Here is a 24,736-nt window from a genome sequence, read left to right as displayed (position 1 = left end):
ATCTGCCTGCTTTGGTCTGGGCCGCACCCTCTGCTACAAACTGGGGATGAGCCACCAGGCATGGTCCTAGCCAGCAAAACCAGAACAGTCTCCTGAGAACACCAGCCATGCACACAAGTAACTATACCTGGCCTGAGGGGTCAAGAGGGAAGCAAAAAACAAAGGGTCAGAGCAGGTCAGCAGCTAGCAGAAGACCTATCAGAGGCAAGCCCAGAAGGACAAGCACACCTTCCCAGTCACCCTGGTCTTCACACCCATCCTCCAGAAAGGCACCCTCTACTTTATGTATGGATAATAAAGTAAAGACCCACTTCACTTACTGGCTCAACGGAGGCAGGGTAACAACAGTGGCAGCAATACCAACAGGACTGGATCGTGTGACCACTTTTTCCTGAGCACTTACGAAGAGTTAGACACTGAGCTAGGCAGTTCTTATTTCTAACCTTAACACACCCACCCACTGGGGAAGGGTATTCACACACACACGCCAATTTACTAATGGAGAATATAAAGCTCAGAGAAGTTAAGCTACTGGCTCAACATCACACAGCTAATGAGTAGCAGGACTGTGATTCCAAAACCCAGGCTGACTACAAAGAGCACGAGCCACGGCGTGACCCCACTCCTGAGCACAAGTAGAGCTGGACCCTGGGAGCTGCCGGCCACATGTCAGGCATGGCTGAGCACCTGGCAATGGACTCACAGAACCACAGGGCAATGCTCATTGCCATCACATAACCCGCAGCACTGCTGCAGCCTAAGCACACCTCCCACGCCTACCCATCTTGTTCAAACTCTGCACGGCCTCCAGGGCACACACTCCCACTCCCACCCCCACGCATGCACACTCACACATGGACCAGCCAGAACTGCACGTGAGAGCTTTTACCTGAATTCTTTTATCTGAAGTGATCTGGACTGTTAGTAGATTAATGAAAACGTTGGTCAAAGCAGGAAACCATTTAACAGTAACTGAAAACAAACACATGTACCAATAAAGGCACAAGTCAGTGTGCGCTGGTGTGCCAGCCTCCAGATGTAGGCCAGCCAAGGCTTCTTCTTGAGTCTGAGGTTACTGAACACAGTTCCCTGGTATCTTTTTAGGATAAATCACACCCATAAGACATCATCTAACTTTTCCAAATTTGTTTTGCTTCTTTTTAAAAAGTAGAATGGGGACTTACAGTTGTGAAACAATCTAAGTATAGAATCTTTACAGGTTTTGAACAATTTTTTTTTTCCTATCTTTCACAACTGTGCCACCCACATCCTGGCAGTGTTTTAATGACTCACCTTTATGAAATTTCCCCCAAGCGTTCAACTTACTTTTCACAGAAAAAACGTTTCATTTTAATATGTTATGGGTTTACTAAGTATTTCACTGAATTATGTAATTACAAGAACAAGTACAACTAGTTAGGAACAAAGCCAGCCAACTATTGGTAAGTTTGCAGGTGGCTGGTGGGAGCAGAGGCACAGGGTGCCCTGCGGTAGCCCATTAGTCTCGTGCGGTCATTGCGGACCACAGCTCTATAGAGGGAATTTAGAATGTCAGTTAAATAGGGGAGCTGGTGGAATGGAAGCTGGTTAAGAGAGTTTCAACTGTATTGATAAACACAATAAAAGCACAGCAGACAAGCAACCAATTATCCCTCAAGGGGCTTCCCTGGAGGCGCAGTGGTTAAGAATCCGCCTGCCAATGCAGGGGACACGGGTTTGAGGCCTGGTCCAGGAAGATCCCACGTGCCACGGAGCAGCTAAGCCCATGCACCACAACTATGGAGCCTGCCCTCTAGAGCCCATGAGCCACAACTACTGAGCTCGTGTGCCACAACTACTGAGCCCACACGTGCCACAACTACTGAGCCCACGCACCTAGAGCCCATGCTCCGCAACAAGAGAAGCCACTGCAATGAGAAGCCCGCTCGCCGCAACTAGAGTAGCCCGTGGGCAACAACGAAGACCCAATGCAGCCAAAGATAAAATAAATTAAATAAATTTTTAAAAAAACTTAAACAAAAAATTATCCCTTAATCCATGACTACACTTTAATTAAAACACCATTTTAAATTTATATAAAATATATGTAATTTTTGAGCCACGAATTTATAATATAGAAATATTGTTTTAATACTTCTGTGGTCATTAAAATCTCTCTACACACCTAAAGCATCTTATTTAAACCTTCGCTAAGCACGCCGTAAGTAAAAAAAAGAAAACAAAAACCATAAACACCTAAGATCCATATGCCAATCAATAAACATCAGGGTTTCTACAGGAAGTGGCCCCCTGGACCTCCGTGGAGAATGGCTTTCCCATGAGCTGTGTCTCCCCCCAAAATGGCAACAACTAGCCCTCATCTAGTACTTAGTGAGGGTCAGCTCAAGTTGTCATCATCATGTTGATCTCCCGAAGTATGTGTGATTATTACCCCCATTTTACAAATGAAACTTAAGTAATTTGCCTGAGTTATCCAGCTTTTAAGTTGTAGATCTGGGAATTGAAGTCAGCTGTCTGGCTCTTAATCACTGGGCTACAGCGGGAAGGCACAGCTGACAGAAGATAACTCCAAGTGACCTTTAACCCTGAAAGTGAACAGTCAGTTGTTACAAGCAAAGGTGACACGTGCTCACTTTCCTAGGTTGGACACACTCCATAATCAGAAAGCCGCCAGTGTTACAGGTCTGTCTCTGCCCTTTTCCATTATCTAACTTTGAGGGCAGATGAGGCTAGTTAGGCATGAAAATCTGGCAAATCAACAGTTTCCCGAATATGTTCTTACAATGAGAGGTGGAAGGAACACTTGGCTCCAATCGAGGCACCCAAGGTGCCTTTCAGATCTGCCATACACCTGCTATGTGTCTTGAGCAAGTCACTTTACTGACAGGGACGGAGTAAAGGGACAAAGTAGGTGATTAAATAGTTAATTCCACTAAGGGATCGTAAGTAAAGAAAAAAGTATGGGAGACCCCTGTAAGTTAATGATCACTCAAGAAAGCAGACCTCCCTAGCAACAAAGCCAAGCAGGCTTGCTTAGCAACAAAACCATGCAACAGAAGCATGAGACATGTCCCAAAACAATAAAACAATGGTGGAATGAGACCCACATCCTGCCCTGTGATGTCAGTAAGTTAATGACCCCTAGGACATGCTCTGCACACATAAAAAGCAATAATTTGGGAAAGGTGACATTTCAAAGTGAAAGACCCTCATTATACTGAAGTAATTTTTCCATAGCACCGTGACAGTGCTATGGATGGGTCATATAGGGTCAAAAACTCCCCCTCCCAACATGTCGGAGGAGTTAACGATGGAAGACTCAAAGAGTGAGGAAGAAGGTGGTCTTTTCCCCCTCCCCTCTTTTCCTTTGATTATAAAACTGTAGCCCACTAAGTTCTTGGGGAGGCACCCTCTTGCCCAGCCGCCTGTGAACCTCACAAGTGTCCTATTCTAATAAACCACTTCTTATCTATCACTTTGCCTCTCACAGTATTCTTCCTGTGCTGAGACATAAAGAACCGGAGCTCCTCAGAGCCCCCCACCAAGATGCATTTCTGTGGTTTCATTACCTCTCTTAAGCCTCAGCTTCTTAACCTGTAAAAGAAAGGGATAAGCTCTTGGTGGCTTTCCAACATTTTTAGGAGCATAGAACCCTTTCTTTAAGGAGAAGTCCAACAGGTTGAAATCAATGAAAGTAGTGCTGCTCCAGTTGCAGGCACCCAGGGAGACAGCCCCACCTTGCCTCCTCCCTCCCACCTTACCTTCGGCACTGGCTGGCAAAGGACTCAATCAGATGACATGGGGCACCCCGAGCAGAAGGACACACCATAAAGGAAGGTCCTGGGTGAGGAGTAAGGTACGGAATGGCCAGAACACAGCAGCTCAGGGAGTGAGAATATGGGGAAACAGTGACCTAAGGAACAAGCCACTTCCTGGATCCATAAGAGAGGGGAGGACACAGGGCCAACTGCTATCCCCAATACTGGAAGGACAGGCCAATACGGGGAGTCGCAGCTTCCTAGAGCAGAGGATCACCTAAGGAACCAATGCCAGGGTAGGAAAACTCACCGTAATTGATGACTTGCTGGAGGCTCAGTACAGACAACGGCGAGTTAAAAACTCCAGAGGTGGGCTTCCCTGGTGGCGCAGTGGTTGGGTGTCCACCTGCCGATGCAGGGGGTGCAGGTTCATGCTCGGGTCTGGGAGGATCCCGTGTGCTGTGGGACGGCTGGGCCCATGGGCCATGGCCACTGAGCCTGCACATCCGGAGCCTGTGCTCCGCAACAGGAGAGGCCGCGGCAGTGAGGGGCCCGCATACCGCAAAAAAAAAAAAAAAAAAAAAAAATATAAAAACTCCAGAGGGCCTGTCATAGGGGTCCCCACAGTATTGTGAGAGTTACCTTCAGGAGCTCGACCAGGTTCCCACAGTGAATACCAGAGAAAAATTCCCTCTGACTTCTGGCAGGGAGAGGGGAAAAGGAATAATTTTTTTTTTTTTTTTTTTTGCGGTACGCGGGCCTCTCACCATTGTGGCCTCTCCCATTGCGGAGCACAGGCTCCGGACACGCAGGCTCAGTGGCCATGGCCCATGGGCCCAGCCGCTCCGCGGCACGTGGGATCCTCCCAGACCGGGGCATGAACCCACGTCCCCTGCATCGGCAGGCGGATTCTCAACCACTGCGCCACCAGGGAAGCCCAGGAATAATTTTTAAATACTCCAGAGTACTCTGTTCATAACAAGGCCTGAACTATTAACCAGAGCCTAACCTGGGTATTATCAGAGCCTAACTGACCTGTGGGAAGGGGAATACACAACTCCAGCCCATTCTAGCCATCCTGCCCCACCTAAGGGAGGAATAAAAACACGGAGAAACACTTGCAAAGTTCAAACTCCAGAGGCACAAGCTCACTAAAAGACTGAGCCCTCATCATAGGACTATACAACACTTCCTCACCTCCCACACCTCATCACCATATTACTAAAAGCCTATTTATAGCAGTTACCTTTTACCTAGAACATCATGTTCAGGTACCAACAAAAAATTACAAGGCATACCAAAAGGCAAAAGCCTCCACAGTGTGAAGAGACAAGCAAGCATCAGAACCAGACATGGCAGGGATGTTGGAAGTATCAGGCGGGAAATTTAAAACATCTATGATTAATATGCTCAGGGCCCTGATGGATTAAGTAGACCGCATGCAAGAACAGATGGGCAGTGTAAGCAGAGATGGAAATTCTAAGAAAGAACCAAAAAGAAATGCCAGAGACAAAAAAAACACTGCAAAAATAATGAAGGATGCCTTTGACGGGCTTATTAGTAGACTGGACACAGCTGAGGAAAGTATCTCTGAGCATACAGATATCTCAATAGAATCCTCCAAAACTAAAAGGCAAAGAGAACAAAGACTGGGGGGGAAAAAAAGGAGAGAAAAAAGAACAGAATATCTGAGGACTATGGGACAACCACAAAAGGTGTAACATATGCATAAAGGGAATATCAGAAGTAGAAGAAAGAGAGGGGAAAAGAAGAAATATTTGAAACAATAATGATGGAGTATTTCCCCAAATTAACCTCAGACACCAAACCACAGCTCCAGGAAGCTCAGAGAACACCAAGCAGGATAAATGCCAAAAAGGCCATACCTTGGCATACCATTTTCAAATTACAGAAAATCAAAGATAAAAAATTCTGAAAGAAGTCAGAGGAAAAAAACTACCTTACCTATAGAGGAACAAAGATAATTACATCTGACCTCTCCTCAGAAACCATGCAAATAATAGTAGACTGAAATATGTAAAGTGTTGAGAGAAAAAAAAATCCCACCAACTTAGAATTCTGTAAACTGTGAAAAGGAGATTAAAAAAAATAAAGACTTTCTCAGACCAAAAAAAAAAAAATTGAGGGAATCTGTTGCTAGTAGATTTGCCTTGCAAGAAGTATTAAGTTCTTTAGAGAGAAGAAAAATAATATAGGTCAGAAACTCAGATCTATCATAAAGAAAGGAAGATTACTGAGGAAGGAATAAGTGAAAGTAAAATGAAAACTTTTATTTTTCTTATTCTAATTGATCTAATAGGTAACAGTTTGTTCAAAATAATAATATCAACAATGTATGCTTATGTATACATGTTACGTATGGTATACTGATGTACATTTTATATATGTGCAAGCTTATGTTATGCATATATTATGTATGCTTATGTATACATATTATGTATATATGTGCTACGTATGCTTTATATATAAGTGAAATGAATAACAGCAATGATATAAGGGTCTAGAGGAGGATACTGGGATTATTTTGTTGTCATAAGGTACTCACACAACCTGTGAAGTGGACAGCGTTATTTCAAAGTGGACTTGGATTAGTTGTAAATGCATATTGGGAACTCTAGGGCAACCACTAAAAAAGTAAAAAAAAAGAAAAAAAAGTATAATTGATATGCCAAGAAAGGAGAGAAAATGGAATCATATAAAATGCTCAATTAAAACCACAAAAGGCAGTTAAGAGAGTGGAAGACAAAAATAGCAATAGAGAACAAGGACAACAAATAGAAAACAGTAACAAATACAGTATATATTAATGCAACTATATCAATAACCACTTTGAATGTCAATGGTGTAAATGTAGAAATTAAAAGACAGAAATTGTCAGAATGGATCAAAAATCAGCACACAACTATATGTTGTCTACAAGAAACCCACTTTTAAATAAAGACACAAATAGATTAAAGTAAATAGAGAAAAATATATTGTGCTAAATAACACCCATCAAAAGAAAGCAGGAGAGCTATATTAAATTCACATAGAGTAGACTTCAAAGTAAGGGAAGTTGTCAGGGATAAAGAAGGGCATGACATAATGATAAAGCCGTCAGTCCTCCAAGAAGACATAACAATTCTTAATGTGTATGTGCCTAACAACAGAGCATCAAACTATGTGAGGCAAAAACCGATAGAACTGAAAGGAGAAACAGATGAATCCACTAACATAGATGGAGACTTCAACACCCCTCTCTCCAAAATAGACAAATCCAGCAGGCAAAAAATCAATAAGGACACAGTCAAACGGAACACCATCAATCAACTTCATGTAAATGGTATTTATAAATTCCTTCATCCAACAAGAGCAGAATATACATTTTCCTCACATGGACCATTCATCAAGACAAACCACATTCCGGGTCATAAAACACACCTTAACAAATTTTTTTTTTTTTTTAACATCTTTATTGGGGTATAATTACTTTACAATGGTGTGTCAGTTTCTCCCCCATAACAAAGTGAATCAGTTATACATATACATATGTTCCCATATCTCTTCCCTCTTGCGTCTCCCTCCCTCCCACCCTCCCTATCCCACCCCACACCTTAACAAATTTAAAGAACAGAAAACATACAACATCTGCTTTCAAACCACAGTGGAATTAAACCAGAAATCAGTAACAGAAGTTAATAGGAAAATCCTCAAGTATGCGGAGATTAAACAACACATTTCCAACTAACAGGAGTCAAAGAAGACATCTCAAGAGAAATTTTAAAATATTCTGAACTACATGAAAACATAAATTATCAAAATCTGTAGGATGCGCAAAAGCAGCGCTTAGAGGGAAATTTATAGCATTGAATGCATATAAAAGAAAAGAAAAAAGATCTAAAATTAATAATCCAAGTTTCTACCATAGGATACTAGAAAAATAAGAGCAAATTAAATCCAAAGTAAGCAGAAGAAAATAAATAATAAGAAGTAGGGAAGAAATCAATAAAATTGAAAACAGGAAATCAATACAGAAAAAAATGAAACCAGAGACTTATCTGGTGGTCCAGTGCTTAAGAATCTGTCTTGCAACGCAGGGGATGCCAATTCGATCCCTGGTCAGGGAACTAAGATCCCACATGCCATGGGGCAACTAAGCCCGTGCACCTCAACTACTGAGCCCACACACCACAACTAAAGAGCCCACGTGCTGCAACGACAGAGCTCACGTGCTCTGGAGCCCGCAGGCCACAACTAGAGAGAAGCCCACGCACCGCAACAAAGAGCCCGTGCACCACAATGAAAGATCCCTAGTGCCGCAACTAAGACACAACACAGCCAAAAAATAAATTAATGTTAAAAAAAAAAAAACATGAAACCAAAGCTGGTTCTTTGAAAAGATCAATCAGTGTGATAAGCCTCTAGCCAGACTAACTAAAGAAAAAAGAAATGACACCAATTACTAATATCGGAGATTAAAGAGGGAAAATCACCAGATTCCATGGAAATTAAAAGGATACGCAAGAAATACAACGAATAACTCTATGCCCATAAATTTGATAACTTAGATGAAATGGACCATCCCTTGAAAGACACAATCTGCCAAAACTCACACAAGAATAAAAGATCTGAATAGGCCTATATCTATTTTTAAAATGGAATCAATAATAACCTTCCAAAACAGAAAGTACAGGCCCAAACGGGTTCATTGATGAATTCTACCAAACATTAAAGAAAGAAATTATACTAATTTTTAAAATATTTATTTATTTATTTGGCTGCACCAGGTCCTAGTTGCAGCACATGGGATCTTCATTGCCACATAAGGCATCTTTAGTTGCGGCATGCAGGATCTTTAGTTGTGGCATGCAGGATCTCGTTCCCTGACCAGGGATAGAACCCGGGCCCCTGCACTGGGAGCACAGAGTCTTAACCACTGGACCACCAGGGAAGTCCCAGGAAGTTATATTAATTATCTACAATCTATTTCAGAGGATAGAAGCAGAGAGAATACTTGCTAACTCATTCTATGAGAGCAGCATTCCCCTAATGGCAAACCAAAAAAGGAATAAAAAAGGGAACTACAGACCAATGTCTCTTATGAACACAGATACAAAAATCCTCAACAAAATATTAGCAAATCAAATTCAAAAATGTATAAAAAAACTATACTTCACAACGAAGTGAGATTTATCCAAGGTATGCAAGACTCATTCAACATTCTAAAATCAATTATTGGGGGCTTCCCTGGTGGCGCAGTGGTTAAGAGTCCACCTGCCAATGCAGGGGACATGGGTTTGAGCCCTGGTCCGGGAAGATCCCACATGCCATGGAGCAACTAAGCCAGTGTGCCACAACTACTGAGCCTGTGCTCTAGAGCTCATGAGCCACAACTACTGAGCCCATGCACCGCACCTACTCAAGCCCCCGCGCTCTAGAGCCTGTGCTCCGCAACAAGAGAAGCCACCACAATGAGAAGCCCGTGCGCCGCAACGAAGAGTAGCCCCCACTCGCCGCAACTAGAGAAAGCCCGTGCTCAGCAATGAAGACCCAACACCGCCAAAAATAATAAATAAATTAAAAAAATAAAAAATAAGATCAATTATAGTAATCCATCACATCACAGACTAGAAAAGGAAAATCACATAATCATATCAACAGATACAGAAAATGCATCTGACAAAATCCAACACCCATTCATGATAAAAACTCTCAGTAAACTAGGAATAGAGGGAACTTTCTCAACTTGATAAAGACTATCTACAAAAAGTCTACAGCTAACATCATACTTAATGGTAAGAAACCTGAAGCATTTCCACTAAGGTCAGGTACAAGGCAACGATGTCCCCTCTCACCACTCCTTTTCAACTCCGTATTGGAAGTCCTTGCTAATGCAATAAGGCAAAGAAATTAAAAAGATTGGGAAGGAAGACATAAAATTGTTCATAGATGACACAACCATCTATGTAGAAAATCTGAAAGAATTAACCAAAAAACTCTTGGAAATAATAAGTGATTACAGCAAGGTTGCACAATATAAGATTAATATACAAAATTCAACTGTTTTCCTATATACCAACAATGAACAAGTAGAATTTGAAATTAAAAATACCATATCATTTACAATAGCACCCAAGAAAGCAAAGTACTTAAGTATAAATCTAAGTATACATACATATATATATATATATATATATGATCTGTATGAGGAAAACCACAAAACTCTGATGAATGAAATCAAAGAAGAACAGAAAAAATGGAGAGATATTCCACACTCATGAATAGAAAGACAACATTGTCAGTTCGTCCCAATTTTATCTATAGATTCAATGCAACCCCAATCAAAATCCTAGCAAGTTATTTTGTGGTTATTGACAAACTGATTCTAAAGTTTACATGGAGAGGGGAAAGACCCAGGATATCCAACACAATACTGAAGAAGAACAAAGCTGGAAGACTGACACTGCTCTACTTTGAGGCTTACTATAAAGCTATGGTAATCAAGCCAGTGTGGTGTTGGCAAAAGAATAGACAAATACCTTAATGGAACATAACAGAGAATCAAGAAATAGAATCACATAAATACAGTCAACTGATCTTTGACAAAAAAGCAAAGACAATACAATGGAGCAAAGATAACCTCTTCAACAAACGGTGCTGGAACAACTAGACATCGACATGCAAAATAAACAATCTAGACACAAATCTTACACACGTCACAAAAATTCACTCAAAATAGATCACAGACATAAATGTAAAACTCAAAATTATAGAACTCCTACAAGTTAGCACAGAAGAAAACCTACACAACCTTGGGTATGGTGAAGGTATTAGATACAATACCAAAGACACAATCTTGAAAGAAATAATTGATAAGTTGGACTTGATTAAAATTTAAAACTTCTGTTCTGTGAAAGGCAATATAAGAGAATTAAACGACAGCCACAGACTGTTAAAATATATTTACAAAAAACACATCTGATAAAGGACTGCTACCCAAAATATACAAAGAACTCTTAAAACTCAATAATAAGAAAACAAACAACCCAGTTAAAAAATGGCCAAAGACCTTAACAGACACTCCACCAAAGAAGATACAGAGGTGGCAAATAAGCACATGAAAAATGCATCACATCTTATGGCATGATATGACAAAAATCTGACAACACGGAATGCTGGCAAGGATGTGGAGCAACAGGTACTCTCGTTCATCGCTGGTAGAAATGAAGGCAAAGTGGTCCATTTCAGAAGACTGGCAGTTTCTTACAAAACTAAACATACTCTTACCATATGATCCAGCAATCGTGTTCCTTGGTATTTACTCAAAGAAGCTGAAAAATTATGTCCACATAAAACCTGCACACAGATATTTATAGCAGCTGTATTCATAGTAGCCAAAAAGTGGAAAGAACCCAAATTTCCCTTAACTGAAGAATGGATAAACAAAATGTGGTATACCCACATAATGGAATCTTATTGCTCAATAAAAAGAAATAGGGACTTCCCTGGTGGCGCAGTGGTTAAGAATCCACCTGCCAATGCAGGGGACGCGGGTTGGAGCCCTGGTCTGGGAAGATCCCACATGCCATGGAGCAACTAAGCCCACGCGCCACAACTACTGAGCCTGCGCTCTAGAGCCCACGAGCCACAACTACTGAAGCCCGTGCCTAGAGCCCATGCTCCGCAACAAGAGAAGCCAACGCAATGAAAAGCCCACGCACTGCAATGAAGAGTAGCCCCCGCTCGCCACAACTAGAGGAAGCCCGCACGCAGCAACAAAGAGCTAACGCAGCTAAAAATAAATAAAATAAATTTATAACAACAAAAAAAGAAATGAAGTACTAATATGTACTACAACATGGATGAACCTTAAAAACATTATGCTCGGTGAAAGAAGCAAGACATAGAGGATCGCATACCCGTATGATGTCATTTATATGAAATATCCGAACAGGCGAATCCATTGACACAAAAAGTAGGTTAGTGGTTACCAAGGGCCGGATAGGAAGAGGTTTGGGGGAAAGGGGAAGGGACTGCTAACGGGTACTGGGGTTTCTTTCTGGGGTAATGAAAATGTTCTCAAATTGATTGTGGTGATGCTCATTCAACTCTGCAGCCTGGGAGACTTGTGACCTTAGACAAGGACTCTTCCTGAGCCAACTGCTCTCTCTGTAGAATGTCAACCATATGACCTACCTCACAGAGTCAAGCAATTAAACCATGAGTGTGAAAGTGTTTCACAGCAACAGGCACATAATAGTCATTCCATACAAGCTAAAAAAATAACAAAATATGCAAAAGTACCTTGTGATAAAGCCTTCACAAATGTCAGGTGGTTTTATAATTTCCTATATAAAATTATAACATACATTATCAGAAATAAGCCATTTTCAGTTTCACATGCTGCTTTCCAAAGACTCACTTGAGCTCAGTGCCCCACTGTTTCAAAGAGAAGTTAATGGAATTTGGATGCCCTGGGGCGGGCTGATTTGCAGCTTGCTCTCCCACCAGCTCTCCAGGGGCAGTTTCCACAGCTAGGACATTTCTGGCTTTTTCTGCAGAATCATTTGGGTGCAGGTTAATTAAATCTGAAAGAAAGGCAAACAAGTGTCAGTTACTCCAAGTTTCCACAGGGAACCTGATATCCTACATAGTACACTGTCTTGATATACTATATAAAAATCTATATAGTATATATTATAGTATATTTTTAATGTGTACTACATGAAAACACAATCTGTAGGCAGCTAGCGTGTTCTGCAACCATTTTCATCTAAAGTAGACCCATGGTGCTCAAAGGAAGGTGGTACATGCTTCAAACCACCAAGTTAACAGCATCGGCCCAGGGAAAGAAGCAGCTAGGGCTCTTCTCCGCTGTCTTGTAGATCAGTAAACCTGGTATAAAGCTGTGATCATGGTCCACTCACCTATACTGATAAGGCACAATTTCCAGGATAAACTGTTAGGTGAAAAAAGCAAAGTGCAGACTAGATTACATTAATGCCCTTTTCTGTAAGAAAGTGAGGGGAATAGAATATATATATACTTGCTGATCGCAAATAGTGACACTGAAAAAATAAGTTTTCATATAAAGGATAGCAGTTCAGTAAATTCATAGGCAAATGCATTGATGCTAAAGCATGATCAAATTTCAGAATGTATCTTTAAGACGTAAGTGGTTGAGGGACTTCCCTGGGGGTCCAGTGGTTAAGACTTTGCCTTCCATTGCAGGGGGTGTGTGGGTTCAATCCCTGGTCGGGGAGCTAAGATGCCACATGCCTCGTGGCCAAAAAACCAAAAAACATAAAAAGACAGAAGCAATACTGCAACAAATTCAATAAAGACTTTAAAAATGGTCCACATCAAAAAAATCTTAAAATAAAATGTAAATGTCTGAAATATTTAAGGTTGCAATCATATGATGCCCAAAATTTGCTTCAAGATAACAACATTTTGGTGCTCGCTTCAGCAGCACATATACTAAAACTAGAACGATACACAAAAGATTAGCATGGCCCCTGCGCAAGGATGACATGCAAATTCATGAAGTGTTCTGTATTTTTAGATTAGGATTGACATATATACACTAATATGTATAAAATGGATAATAAGAACCTGCTGTATAAAAAAATAAATAAAATAAAATTCAAAGAAAAAGATAACATTTTGTTATTTAACAAATAAATAATATTTGCCTCAAATAACATGTTATTTGCTTCCAAATAACAAAATTAAGTGGGTAAGTATATCAGTGAAACAAGATGGGTCGTGAAATACTAATTGTTGAAACTACCTAATAAACATTGGGTAATATTATGTTATTCTCTCTTTGCATATGCTTAAAATTTCCCATAAGACCCATAATAAAAACTTACTTTTCTAAAGTTTTGATACAATGTATCCAACAATAAATACTTTGTATTCTTCCAAATGATACAATCTCTCAGAGAATATATATGTTTGTAAACAGAATTTAACATTGTTTTACAATAATCAATTTGACCTATACTCCCCTTGAATAAAGCATCCCTACATTGGCAATATCAACCGTCACTCCTTCAGTGGAAACAGAATCAGAATGGAACGCTGAACACTGATAACCAAGAAAAAAATTACTTTCTAATCAGATGAGCACACAATCTGAGTTCACTTAGGACAGGTCACTGTGAAGGTCATCGAGCACTCATAGAGAAGGCAGAGCACAGGGAATCCTGGACTCGGGGGCCCTTGAAAATTGATGTTCCAAACGGGAACACCTTATGACGGGCTCACACTTTGTTGGCAGGTCACTAACTTGACCACAGTCAGCATGGCAAGGGCTCCGGGAACACACTGGGAAAAGTATGCTGGCTGTGACATGAAATGACTGCTGTGTATCCATGAGGGGAACTGGTGCCTGCCCAGGAGAGTCAACACCTGGCTCATAGTAGCGTTCTAAGTGGAAAAAGCAAGAGGGTGTGTTGGGAGACAGAAGAACTATAGGCTTGGCAATGGATTATAAGATTAAGTCAAGAAGGCCAGAAGTTACAAACCACCACTGGTTCCTGATTCTTGGTTCAAGTCACCACTGTGTATGAAGCACTAGGTGCTCGGGGTACCAAAAAAAAAAAATGAGAGAGTTCTTGCCCTAAAGGAGAACACATCTAGGAGAAAGATATAAAATAATCAAATGTTAAGCTGCAAGTCACCACCGAATGCATCGAGTCCCTGGTATCCAGACTTTCCTCTGAGCCTTAGGGATTTTCAGAGGGAGAGAAGGAAGGGGTCCCACTCTCAGCTTCAACCACAGTGGTTCCTCTTTTCACTCTTTTATATCCTGGAGTTCCTCTTGAGATTTCATTTGGAAAAAAAGAGTTCCAATAAACAAACAAAAAACAAGTTCAAACACCACTAACCGGATCCAGTTTCCTCCACCTACTTTATTTGTCAGGACACAGAAGCCCTGAGCTGGGGCTAGAAGGCAGTCACCTGCTCCTGCAGCGACAACAGCCTTATGGCGGGTGCAGTGACTGTACTGGGTAGAGGCAGGCATCCGACATCTGTGAGTGTGTGTCGGTCATTGGGCACACAGGTGCACCACCTCTATTTCAGACAAAGGTAAAACCAATACCCAGGCTTCCCGGAGGCTGGTCTTTCGCAGACCCCTCACAGGCAAAGCATTACAACTCTACACCAAACCAGGAAATAAACACAGTGCACTGCACCTGTTTCTGTTTCGAGCAGAGTCCAGCCCCTTCTTCCTGTGTGGGTTGGCAGCAAGGTGAGGAGCGGCCCCTCTGCGGGTGAGACTGTCAAGCTCTCTCGCATAGCCAAGCACCTGTTACCAGGACGCCCAGGCCTGCCAGCAGCCCTGGACCCACACTGGAAATGGTTCCTGAGGAACTCAGGCCCTGGGGGTGGGGTGCAGAAAAGGGACCGGAGGCCAGGGAGAATATTGGCAAAACAAACCGTTTCTAAAAGTCATCGTTTGACGTGAAAAAGAAGCCATTTCCCAGTTTTAGCTGGATTGTTTTGTCTGGTTTTTGGTTGTTAAAAGACCACATGAGATTTCCTTAATTAAAAGCGGAGCTGCTGGCTTCCCCTCAATACATGTCCTAACATTAGCATTCAGGGAACCGCCTCAAGAAGGACGCAAACTAGGACAGGGCAGTATTTCCTTGAAATCCTTAAGAGGATGGACTGGATTCACGAACATGTGCTTTATCTTGCAGCTGCAGTGGGGAGAGAGTCTGTGCTTGAAGAGTTTTGGTGTTCAGACCTTCTCTGTTGTTTCTGAACACTTCCCAATGCCTAAATGACACCTCTGAGCGACTTTTAGACCACAGATTTCCTGGGTCCTGATTCCAGCACAGCCTCTATCATTCTGGCGTGGCCATTCCCAGATCTCCAGGAGTCCTTCCCGCTGAACGCATTCTAACACCAGGGGCCCTGTGGGGCCCACAGAGGGAGGCTCCTGCTCACATCTGGACACCTCCGTGAGTCTGCCCTCCTCTCCGGCTCCTAGCTCCACCACGAGCAACCTCGCAGAGGGCAGAACAGAGTGCCCAAGAGGCAGCAAACTCCAAGAAAGGAGGGAAAAGCACTGGGAAAAGGCCATTGCCATGTGTGTCAAAGATACCGCAAAAGAGAGCCTGCAAGTCCCCACTGGGAGCCGGTGGAGGACACTCAGAGCAGGGTTAACCTGAAAAAGCTTTTTTTCCCTTTTTATCAAAGTGAGTTTAACCCAGATTGTGAAGGCGTGGTCAGGAGCGGTACAGTTATCTTCCAAGTAAGGGCACAGTGTGCATCTAACCCCAAAAGGAAGAGGCAGCAAGCCACCGGGTCTGAGCGTCCCCCGTGGGCCAGTCCACGTGTCTAGCTAATTACGCATCTGTCTGCTCTCTCCCATGCCTCACCAAGGACGTAAATCTTGTGAGAACTGGACCCCAGCCTGATTTGCTAACAGCTGCGTACCCAACAGCAGCCACAGAGAAGGGACTCAATAAATGCTGGTAAAATGGTTGAAGGAATGAATAAACGACTGCCGTGGTGCAGCAGGGAGGGCCTTCTGGAGGCTGAGGAAATCACGCAGGAGGCAGCAGGCCCATGTCGTTCTCTAAGGAACCACGCCCATCACCCCTCCTGGCTGCCCCTCTCCTGCCACCTTGCCTCTGACAGACCCCCTGCATTAGGGGTGGGGAGCACACCTGACTCCAGGGCTTCCCTCTCTTCCCCTCTCCCACCGCCCTGCACTCCTGCAGCGGCTAAGCACCCCAGCACACCGCCCAACCCCGCCCCCCGTTCACTGCGCCACGTCGCACCCAGAGCCAGGCCCAGCCTGCCTCCACAGGCACCACACTCCAGCCCACCACGGACCGTCTCGTCCGGACCTTCTTCAGGAGGCTCCCCCAGGCTCCCCCAGAATCTGACCCTGCTCATCGTCTCCCTCCCTTTCACAGCCTGACGTTAGGAATCACAGAACCTTCCATCCAGAAGGAATCAGAGAGAGCATCTTGCTCCCAGAGAGGGAAACAGTGTGTGCCCTTCATTCCATCAGCTTTCTGCACTAGATCAGGCTGCCTCTCAGCTACAAGGCTGATAATCACCGTGACTTACACTTTAAAACAACACATGGCATTTTCTAGTATTCTACAAACAGGATAACATAAAAGCACAGCTTCTTTGATGACTTTAGGGAACTGTGACATGAAATAATTCCATGGAATTCCTGTGGCTTTGCTAATGTGGGGTCTGCGTCCCACCCTACGGTTTCCCTCCCACCAGTTCCAGCACTTGCACAGAGAGCGCGGCTCAAACTGGGGGAGGACTGGAACAAGCAGCCACTTCCCTTCCCCTCCCCCTGCTCCCACACAAGCCGAGAGGGTGGCAGTTACCCTCGAGGCTGCTTCAGAGAAGGAAAGGTGTGGTCATCCCTCAAACCATCTTCACTGTACCATTTTCCCCCTGTGATGGTGAGGGCTTTTGTATTCCTGAACTCTCAGGAAGTCTTAAAAAAACAAAGTCTTGTTATCCCTGACTTGTTTGCCTATTAGTTTACATGGGAAATGAAGTAAACAGAACGTGCTGGACACACAGCTTGTAATGAGGCTGTTAGCTTGCTACAAGCCTCCTTTGAATTCTGGCTGCCTCATTCCCAACAGCTGTGAAGGTCTGCAGACTCTTGATTTTATCTTTGCAAATTACTCCTTTGTGTTGAAACTAAGTCTTTATCTATCCAAACACGGAAGACAAGCAGAGTGGTGTCTGAGGCGTGGCATACTTTCAGAGGCCAGGCTGCAGATGGAAGGCAGACAGATCAGATAAAACAAAGTCATCTCACTTTCTAACACTTGATTGACTAATAGGAGGCTGCAAATTTCAGTCACACAGATGAACAGATTCTTACTCTAGAAACATGAACTCTTGAAAACAAATTTAATGTAGGTAATTACGTGACACTGCCAGCTGCCTATCTGATACCCATTCTAGCTCTTCCTTACAGACCCTGGTTTTGATGGTGGCCACACGCTCAGCTAAAACACTGGCCTCCTCAAACTCCATTCCAGAGTCTCCATGACACAGTTCTAGTTAATAAGGCATAAAGCAAGAGTTTCTGGGAAGGCTTTCTCCTTTTTAATATAGGTGCCACTCCCGAAGGCAGCTAGCATGAGGAGGGAAGCTAGAGAACAGAATGGGTCCCTCAACGGCACCGGGGAGAAGGTTCGCCAGCTATGGACTGCCATCATGAGACAAATAAATCTCTATTTGTAAGTCCCTATTAGGTTTCCTGTTAATTGCGGCTGAACATAATCCTAACCGATTCAAAATGGTAATATCATATATGTAGGTATACGTGTGTAGATATAATACACTTGACACTTTACACTTAACAATGCAGTTTCCCATCTGATCCTCAAAACAGAAATACTGCCGGGATGGGGACGGGTGGGGGATAAGGTTGTTGTTAGTATTCCTTCCAATCCCATCCAGCCAACTGCCTGGGCCTGGGACCGGCACCCTCTGCCTTCCCGCTCCCTCAAAGCTAATCCCACCTTTTAATCCACCAGTTCTCCCACCATACAATCTCCTGACTCTGCCCACTTTTTTCCATCTTCTTTGCTGCAACCCTACTCAAGGATACTAGGATTTCTAGGCTCAACCAGCCTTCTAACTGGTCTCCCTTCCTCTTGTCTTGCCAAGGAATCCATTCTCTCCCACTCGGCCATGGTTAATCATCTCAAATGCATAAGCCCTTCCAGGTCTGGTCCCTGATCATCCATCGAACTTTCTCTTTGTCACTCCTGTCCACACTCTCTACCTTCAAGTCACGCCCTGGTCTCTAGGGTCTCCAGGCCTTTCCCTTCCCTGCTTCACAAGGCCAGCTCTTCAGGACTCAGTTCAGCCCTCTCCTAGTCCAGGAAGCCTTCTCAGACACCACCAACACCCTACCCTCCAACACCCACACGCAGGTAAGCTTCCTGTGCTCACCTCTGGCCCTGTGCTTACCAGACTGCATTGTGCAGGCCTCTTTACCTGTCTGGGTCCCTCACTAGACCACACACTCCTTGAGAACATGACCCATGACTTATTTGTCTTTACATCCCAGGCACTGGCACAAATGCCTAGAATACAAGAATGCCTGGAGTGAAAGACTGAATGAACAATGTCCATTTTACGGATAAAGAAACTGAGGCTCAAAAAGAGAGGTATGCTCAAGACATCACAGCAAGGGTCAGCAAACTTCTTCTTAAAGGCCCAGACAGTAGTAGATATTTTAGACTGGTGAGCCAAATGGTCTCTGTGACAACTATTCAACTCTACCACTGGTGTGCAAAAGCGGCCACAGACAATATGCAAATAAATGAGTGGTGCTTTATTCTGATAAAACTTCATTTCCACAGGCTGCAGTTTGCTACCCTTTACTAGAGAGAAAATGACTCATTCAGAGTCTGACAAATAGTAAATATCAGAGCCAAGACTCAAACCCAGGATCACAGGGATCCTTCCACCAGAGAGAGCTGCCTTCCAAGATACAACTGCCTGTCAAACGTTAATTCCCTGTATCTTTCCCCATGTTGAATTTCGGTGCTAGGAGGGTACTGATGGGTGACACCCATTAGACAACAAATGAAAATGTTACCAAAAACTGGGTAACAAGGAGAGGACAATAGGAAAAGTTTTATTTTTTAATGTAAATCAGAGTAATAAAAACATTTGTCTTCAATCCTAGCTAGAGTTAGCACGATTTCGGATAAGCAGAGCAGATAATTACAAGCATGGCTTCAGAAACACGACAGAGCACCACCACATACCTTAACTCATTTTACCTTTTAACCAATTTTTATCTAAAATGATGATAAAAAAGGAGGGTGACGAAAATCTAGCCTTTTCTTCTTGTCTTCCCCCTTTAGACTTTCTGACTTCCTGAATAATTATAGTCTTGCAAATTGCCTGGTCATCCAAAGTTTCATCATTTGTTCTTAAAAGCTATATAAAAATTGGCAGAAGTTCAAAATTACAGTCAGTTCTGCACATAAAATCTTCAAGATGACTTTTGTTCAAGATGACTTTGAACTTTTGTTCAAGATGACTTCAAGTAACTTTTGTTCACTACAATTGGTCAAGAAAAAGCAATTTTAAGAGCATTTAAGAGCATTCCACTGCTCTTAGGAGAGTCCAAAACCCCAAACCCAGAGGTCCAGGCCCCTCCCACCCTGGCCCTGGGTGTGCCTCCAGGCTCAGCTCACTGCTGGCACCCTCTGGCCACACCCTCCTTCCAGCTCCCGGAGGGCACTGCACTCCTCTCACCTGGCCTGACTCCGGGTCATCCTCAGATCTCAGAGAGTGAACCCACCCACCCCAAAGCTGTGCTCAACCCATTCATGGCGCTTGGTACCCTGTACCTTCCCTCTCATGTGATCTCACTTTTTCTTCACTCTGCTTGACTAGAAACTCTGTGAGGGAGGAGATCCAAGCCCATCGTGGGCATCTACTTGCTGAATGAATGAGTAAACACCAGAGAGTGCCAACTCCAAATTCCCAGGCTAGAGTCCCAAAACCAAATGCAGAGAACCAAATGCGGGCTGCAGGTGTTTTTGCCGGCTCCCTAGTCTCAGCACTTTGGCTTAAAAGAAGGAAGGATGCGTGTTATAAAGAGACCACAGGGCTTCACTCCTTTGGTCCTCCTCTCGGTCTAATGCCTGAGTCTCCCTTAGAGAGAAGTGCTTAGTGACCTCAGAAAGAAGGAACAGAGGCAAAGTTGAGTATCGTCTGTGCCAAAGGCACTAGCTACCACCATGAACACTGCTGGTTTCCCTGCAGGGTTTCCAATCGTTTCAAGTGACTGATACTGAGTTATAGAGCTTCTTTTGATCAAAAGCACTATAATAGTGTTTTTTTAAATAACTAAGTCATCAATGAGCAGAAGTACAAACTAAACATAGTGAGGGTTTTGGCATCCTCTCAGCTCCTGCTATCATTCGTGTTAAGACATCCATGAAAATGACCTGAGAACTCTCGTAGCACAGCATAGGAAGAGGAGTGAAGTACACATAGTAATTTCTCACTGACCAAAGGGTTAACCTGCTGATTGGTAAAAACAAGGCTGGCAGGAAAACACGGATTTGGAGGAAAAAAATAATTTAAGAAGTCCAAGAAGGCGTTTGTTTCCAAAACAAGTTGGCTGCACATGTGCCAATACCACCGTTCATTTACAGGGAGCTTGACTGTAGCCCGTGTTCTCCTGAGCAAAGGTCCCGCAGGTGTTCCAAAGCTTGGACCACACGTCTTTACAGGCATGAGAACTAGCCCATGCTGGCTAAATTCCAATATGTACTCCTTCAGTCCTTAAGAAATGCTGGTGTGATGGCCTGGCCTTTCCATGCCTTACTTCAAGGCCCAGGGGTCAGGTTTTTCTGGGCCTGCTCTTCTCCCTGTGTTAAGAGAGGGACCACAAATACAGCCCCACCTCAGCAGTCCCTGCAGGCGCCGGCTCGGGGGTGGTCTGTGTATCACCATAGTCCTGTTCTTTCAGTTAACAAGGCTCAGCACCACCAGACAGTCATGAGGAGATCACAGGGTTCTAATTTTTGATATTCAAAGATAAAACCACATCATCTCCACACTGCAATCAGCCAGGGATTAGCATGAGTTATGGAAATACCACAGATCCAGGATAAAATGGAATTAGTGTCTGATAGTTAAAATCTTCCCAAGAAGCATCACTGAATCACACTGAGTGCTTTGAGAACATCTTGCCAGTGTGCACACATATCTGTGCACAGGGCTGTGGGTTTGGGTGCTTCACCTTCAGACAGGGTAGAGAGCGGGCTGGCGCTGGAGTCAGACTGGACTTTAGCACAACTCACGACCCACTGCTCTCAGCCGTACCATCTCTTTAGGATGCTTAGCACCAGCCTTGCCTTACTCCTGAGGTTGTCATTGGGCTTGAATACAATCCTGTACATGGAAACAGAAGCCCTCAATAACTGTAGGATGCAGCCCATTTATAAGGGATCATCACCATTATTTTCATTCTCAATTCCTCTGCTAAGCTGACTTGCTACGTCAAACGGCGATACACAAAGCACTGACACAGGTGCCCTCCCTTTCTGACCTACCTGTGTTATCTCTGGCCACAAGACCCTTAGAAAAATCCCCTGGAGTCGGGGAGGTCCTGCTGTCCCACTTTACCATGTCGAGACTGTTGCAATATTCCCATCTCTTCTGCTGAAGCTCTTGTAACCAGTAAGTCATGAGTTGACGATTAGGGGCCTAAAAAGAAGGAAGGGGAAAAAGTGTTATGGCCACCAATAACATAGAGAGCTTAAAAAAATAATTATGTTTTGTGAGGACAGACTGAACACCTTGCCACATGAAAGGGAGAGGTAAGAAGAATAGGTCAAAGAAATTTCAATTTCAAGATTAGTAACTTCTGGGGCTTCCCTGGTGGCGCAGCGGTTGAGAATCTGCCCGCCGATGCAGGGGACACGGGTTCGAGCCCCGGTCCGGGAAGATCCCACATGCCGCGGAGCAACTAGGCCCGTGAGCCACAACTACTGAGCCTGCGCGTCTGGAGCCTGTGCTCCGCAACAAGAGAGGCCGCGATAGTGACAGGCCTGCACACCGCGATGAAGAGTGGCCCCCGCTTGCCACAACTAGAGAAAGCCCTCGCACAGAAATGAAGGCCCAACACAGCAAAAATAAATAAATTAATTAATAAACTCATACCCCCAACATCTTCTTAAAAAAAAAAAAGATTAGTAACTTTTGTTCACTACAATTGGTCAAGAAAATAGCAATTTTAAAATAAAGAATTTAACCCTAATAATAAGAAATCTTTTTAAATTCTAAAATTACAGAATGATACAATATAACATTTTCCTCAAAAGGTTTTAGGAAGGCTTGATATCCCCAGTGCCCTTTCACTCTGAGCACCTATAAGTTAAGAAGTCAAATCTCACATGGGTATGGATAACATCCCTGCCAAATCAAATCAAATAATGGTATTTAGATCCTGTCAGCAACTGGGAGAGTGAGCAAAGAAAACTGCAGATTAAAAACTAGAGAGGACATCTATTACAATGGCTAAAATTTTTTAAAATTGATAATACCAAAGGCTGGAAAGGATCCAGAGCAACTGGAACTTTCATTCATTGCTGGCGGGAATGTAAAACGGTGCAGCTCTTTGGAAAACAGTTTGGCAGCTCCTTATAAAATACACTTACCAAGTGACCCAGCAACTCCACTCCTAGGTATTCAATGAAGAGGAATAAAAATATACATTCACACAAAAACCTGCATGCAAGTGTTCAGAGGCTTTATTCATAATCGCCAAAAAGTGAAAAGAAGCCAAATGTCCTTCATCTGGCGAACAGATAAACTGTGGCACATCCGTACCATGAAATACTGTTCAGCAATAAAAAGGAGCAAACGATTGATTCACACAACATGTGTGAAAGAAGCCCGTCCCAAAAGGCTACATACTGCACAATACCATTTATGTGACATTCTTAAAAAGGCAAAATTATAGGGACAGAAGACAAATCTGTGGTTTCCAGGGCTTGGGTGAAGGGAGTGACTGACTACAAAGGGGCAGCACAGTGGATTTTTGGGTAATCAACCTATTCTGCACCATGACTGTGGGGGTAGATACATGATTCTACGTATCTGTCCAAACTCAAAGAACTATATACCACAAAGAGTGAATTTCACTATAAACATTAAAAAAAAAAAATCAACCAAGATACAGAGGGAACCCAAAACAATGAACCTAGCTATAAACAAACAAACTAGATGGCAGGTGTGGGTCACAGGTCTCCAGGCTGCCCCCAAAAAGGAGTCCCAAGGAGAAGGATGCCACGGCATGATTATGGGAACCAGTGGATGTAAAGTGTACAGACATCAGACACAGTGGTTTCAGCACCTATAAATTCTACCCCAGGGTCAGAGGCAATCTGGAAAACTGCTTTGTAGGCCCGACAGCAAGTGACAAGCCAGAGACCAAACCTCTACTGTCCACAAGCAACGTGCTCTTGCTACAACCTGGAGTCTTTTTAGTGACACTTGCAGGCACAGCCCTGGTAAGGAAAACCATTCACTACATGATCTCTGGGTATCTTACAGAAAAGCCCTCCAACTATCAGCCAAGCCATCATTTCATCCATACATTCAACCAACACTTACTATTAATATTTATCTACCAGGAACCTGGAATCAGGGCTTGTGAGAAAGATAGGAAAAATAAATCAGTAGTTTCAAGCGTGTGTTAAGTGCTATGACAGAGGTCAGAGTGGGTGAAGTGGGGCTGGTGTGAGAGTGCAGAGGAGATGGGTCAAGGGTCAGGTACTGAAAGTTTAGGAAAACTGCTACCTGTGGATTCAAAACGTTCACAGTATTGGCTTAATGTCTCTCTTCTCCAATAAACATAAACTCTGAGATGTCTCCATTTTTCTAACATCCAGCTCAGTGCCAGATACGTATTGGTTGAATAAATAAGTGAAGAAATGAATGAACAAGTAATCATAAAATGATGCAGGAGCTTGGTCTTAAAGGGGAAGCAGGTGGTAGCCAGAAGGACAAGACAAAAAAGAAGCTCCGGGCAGAGACAAGAGTATGTGCAAAGGCCCAGAGGCAAGAGAGCACAGGCAAGGGAGGCTGGCAGGGGGGTGGAGCTGGGATAAGCAGGGACCACGCCCAAAGGGACTCGAGTGCCTTCCTGGATTCTTGGCAGGGCAATGATGAGATTAGACAAAGTCACTGCTCTTGGAAATTGGGGGGTGGGGGGGCTGGGGCGGTGGGCGGGGGAAGCAGGGTTCAGGTAGAAGAGGAGATTTGCTCAGGCCCAGGAGCCCTAAAGCACAGCTGGGGGCTCAGCCTGGCTCCGAGGCTGGACAAGAGACCCCAGCACTCCCAGAGGAGGGGAGAGAGTGGCTGGAAGAGCAAGGGGCTGGAAGACAGCCAAATCAGAACCCAAAGCCCACCTAATCCCTCCTCCTCCC

At 43.6% G+C, this 24,736-nt stretch overlaps 1 protein-coding gene across 1 annotated transcript in view; it reads right to left on the bottom strand.

Moving 5' to 3' along the window:
• Positions 1-24,736, bottom strand: part of TBC1D2B (TBC1 domain family member 2B) — a gene marked incomplete at its 5' end in the record, with an annotated part of 87,269 nt that overhangs the window by 44,828 nt on the left and 17,705 nt on the right. Inside the window, 2 exons of the mRNA XM_082648390.1 lie at positions 12,181-12,346; positions 21,857-22,010. Of these exons, the coding sequence (XP_082504516.1) occupies positions 12,181-12,346; positions 21,857-22,010 (320 nt within the window). The remainder of the gene's footprint in view (positions 1-12,180; positions 12,347-21,856; positions 22,011-24,736) is intronic.

This window comes from Grampus griseus (genome assembly GCF_964374135.1).
Source record: "Grampus griseus genome assembly, chromosome: 2".
Taxonomy (NCBI): Eukaryota; Metazoa; Chordata; class Mammalia; order Artiodactyla; family Delphinidae; genus Grampus; species Grampus griseus.
The sequence above is the reverse complement of the archived record's forward strand: the minus strand, read 5'-3'. Positions and strand labels throughout refer to the sequence as shown.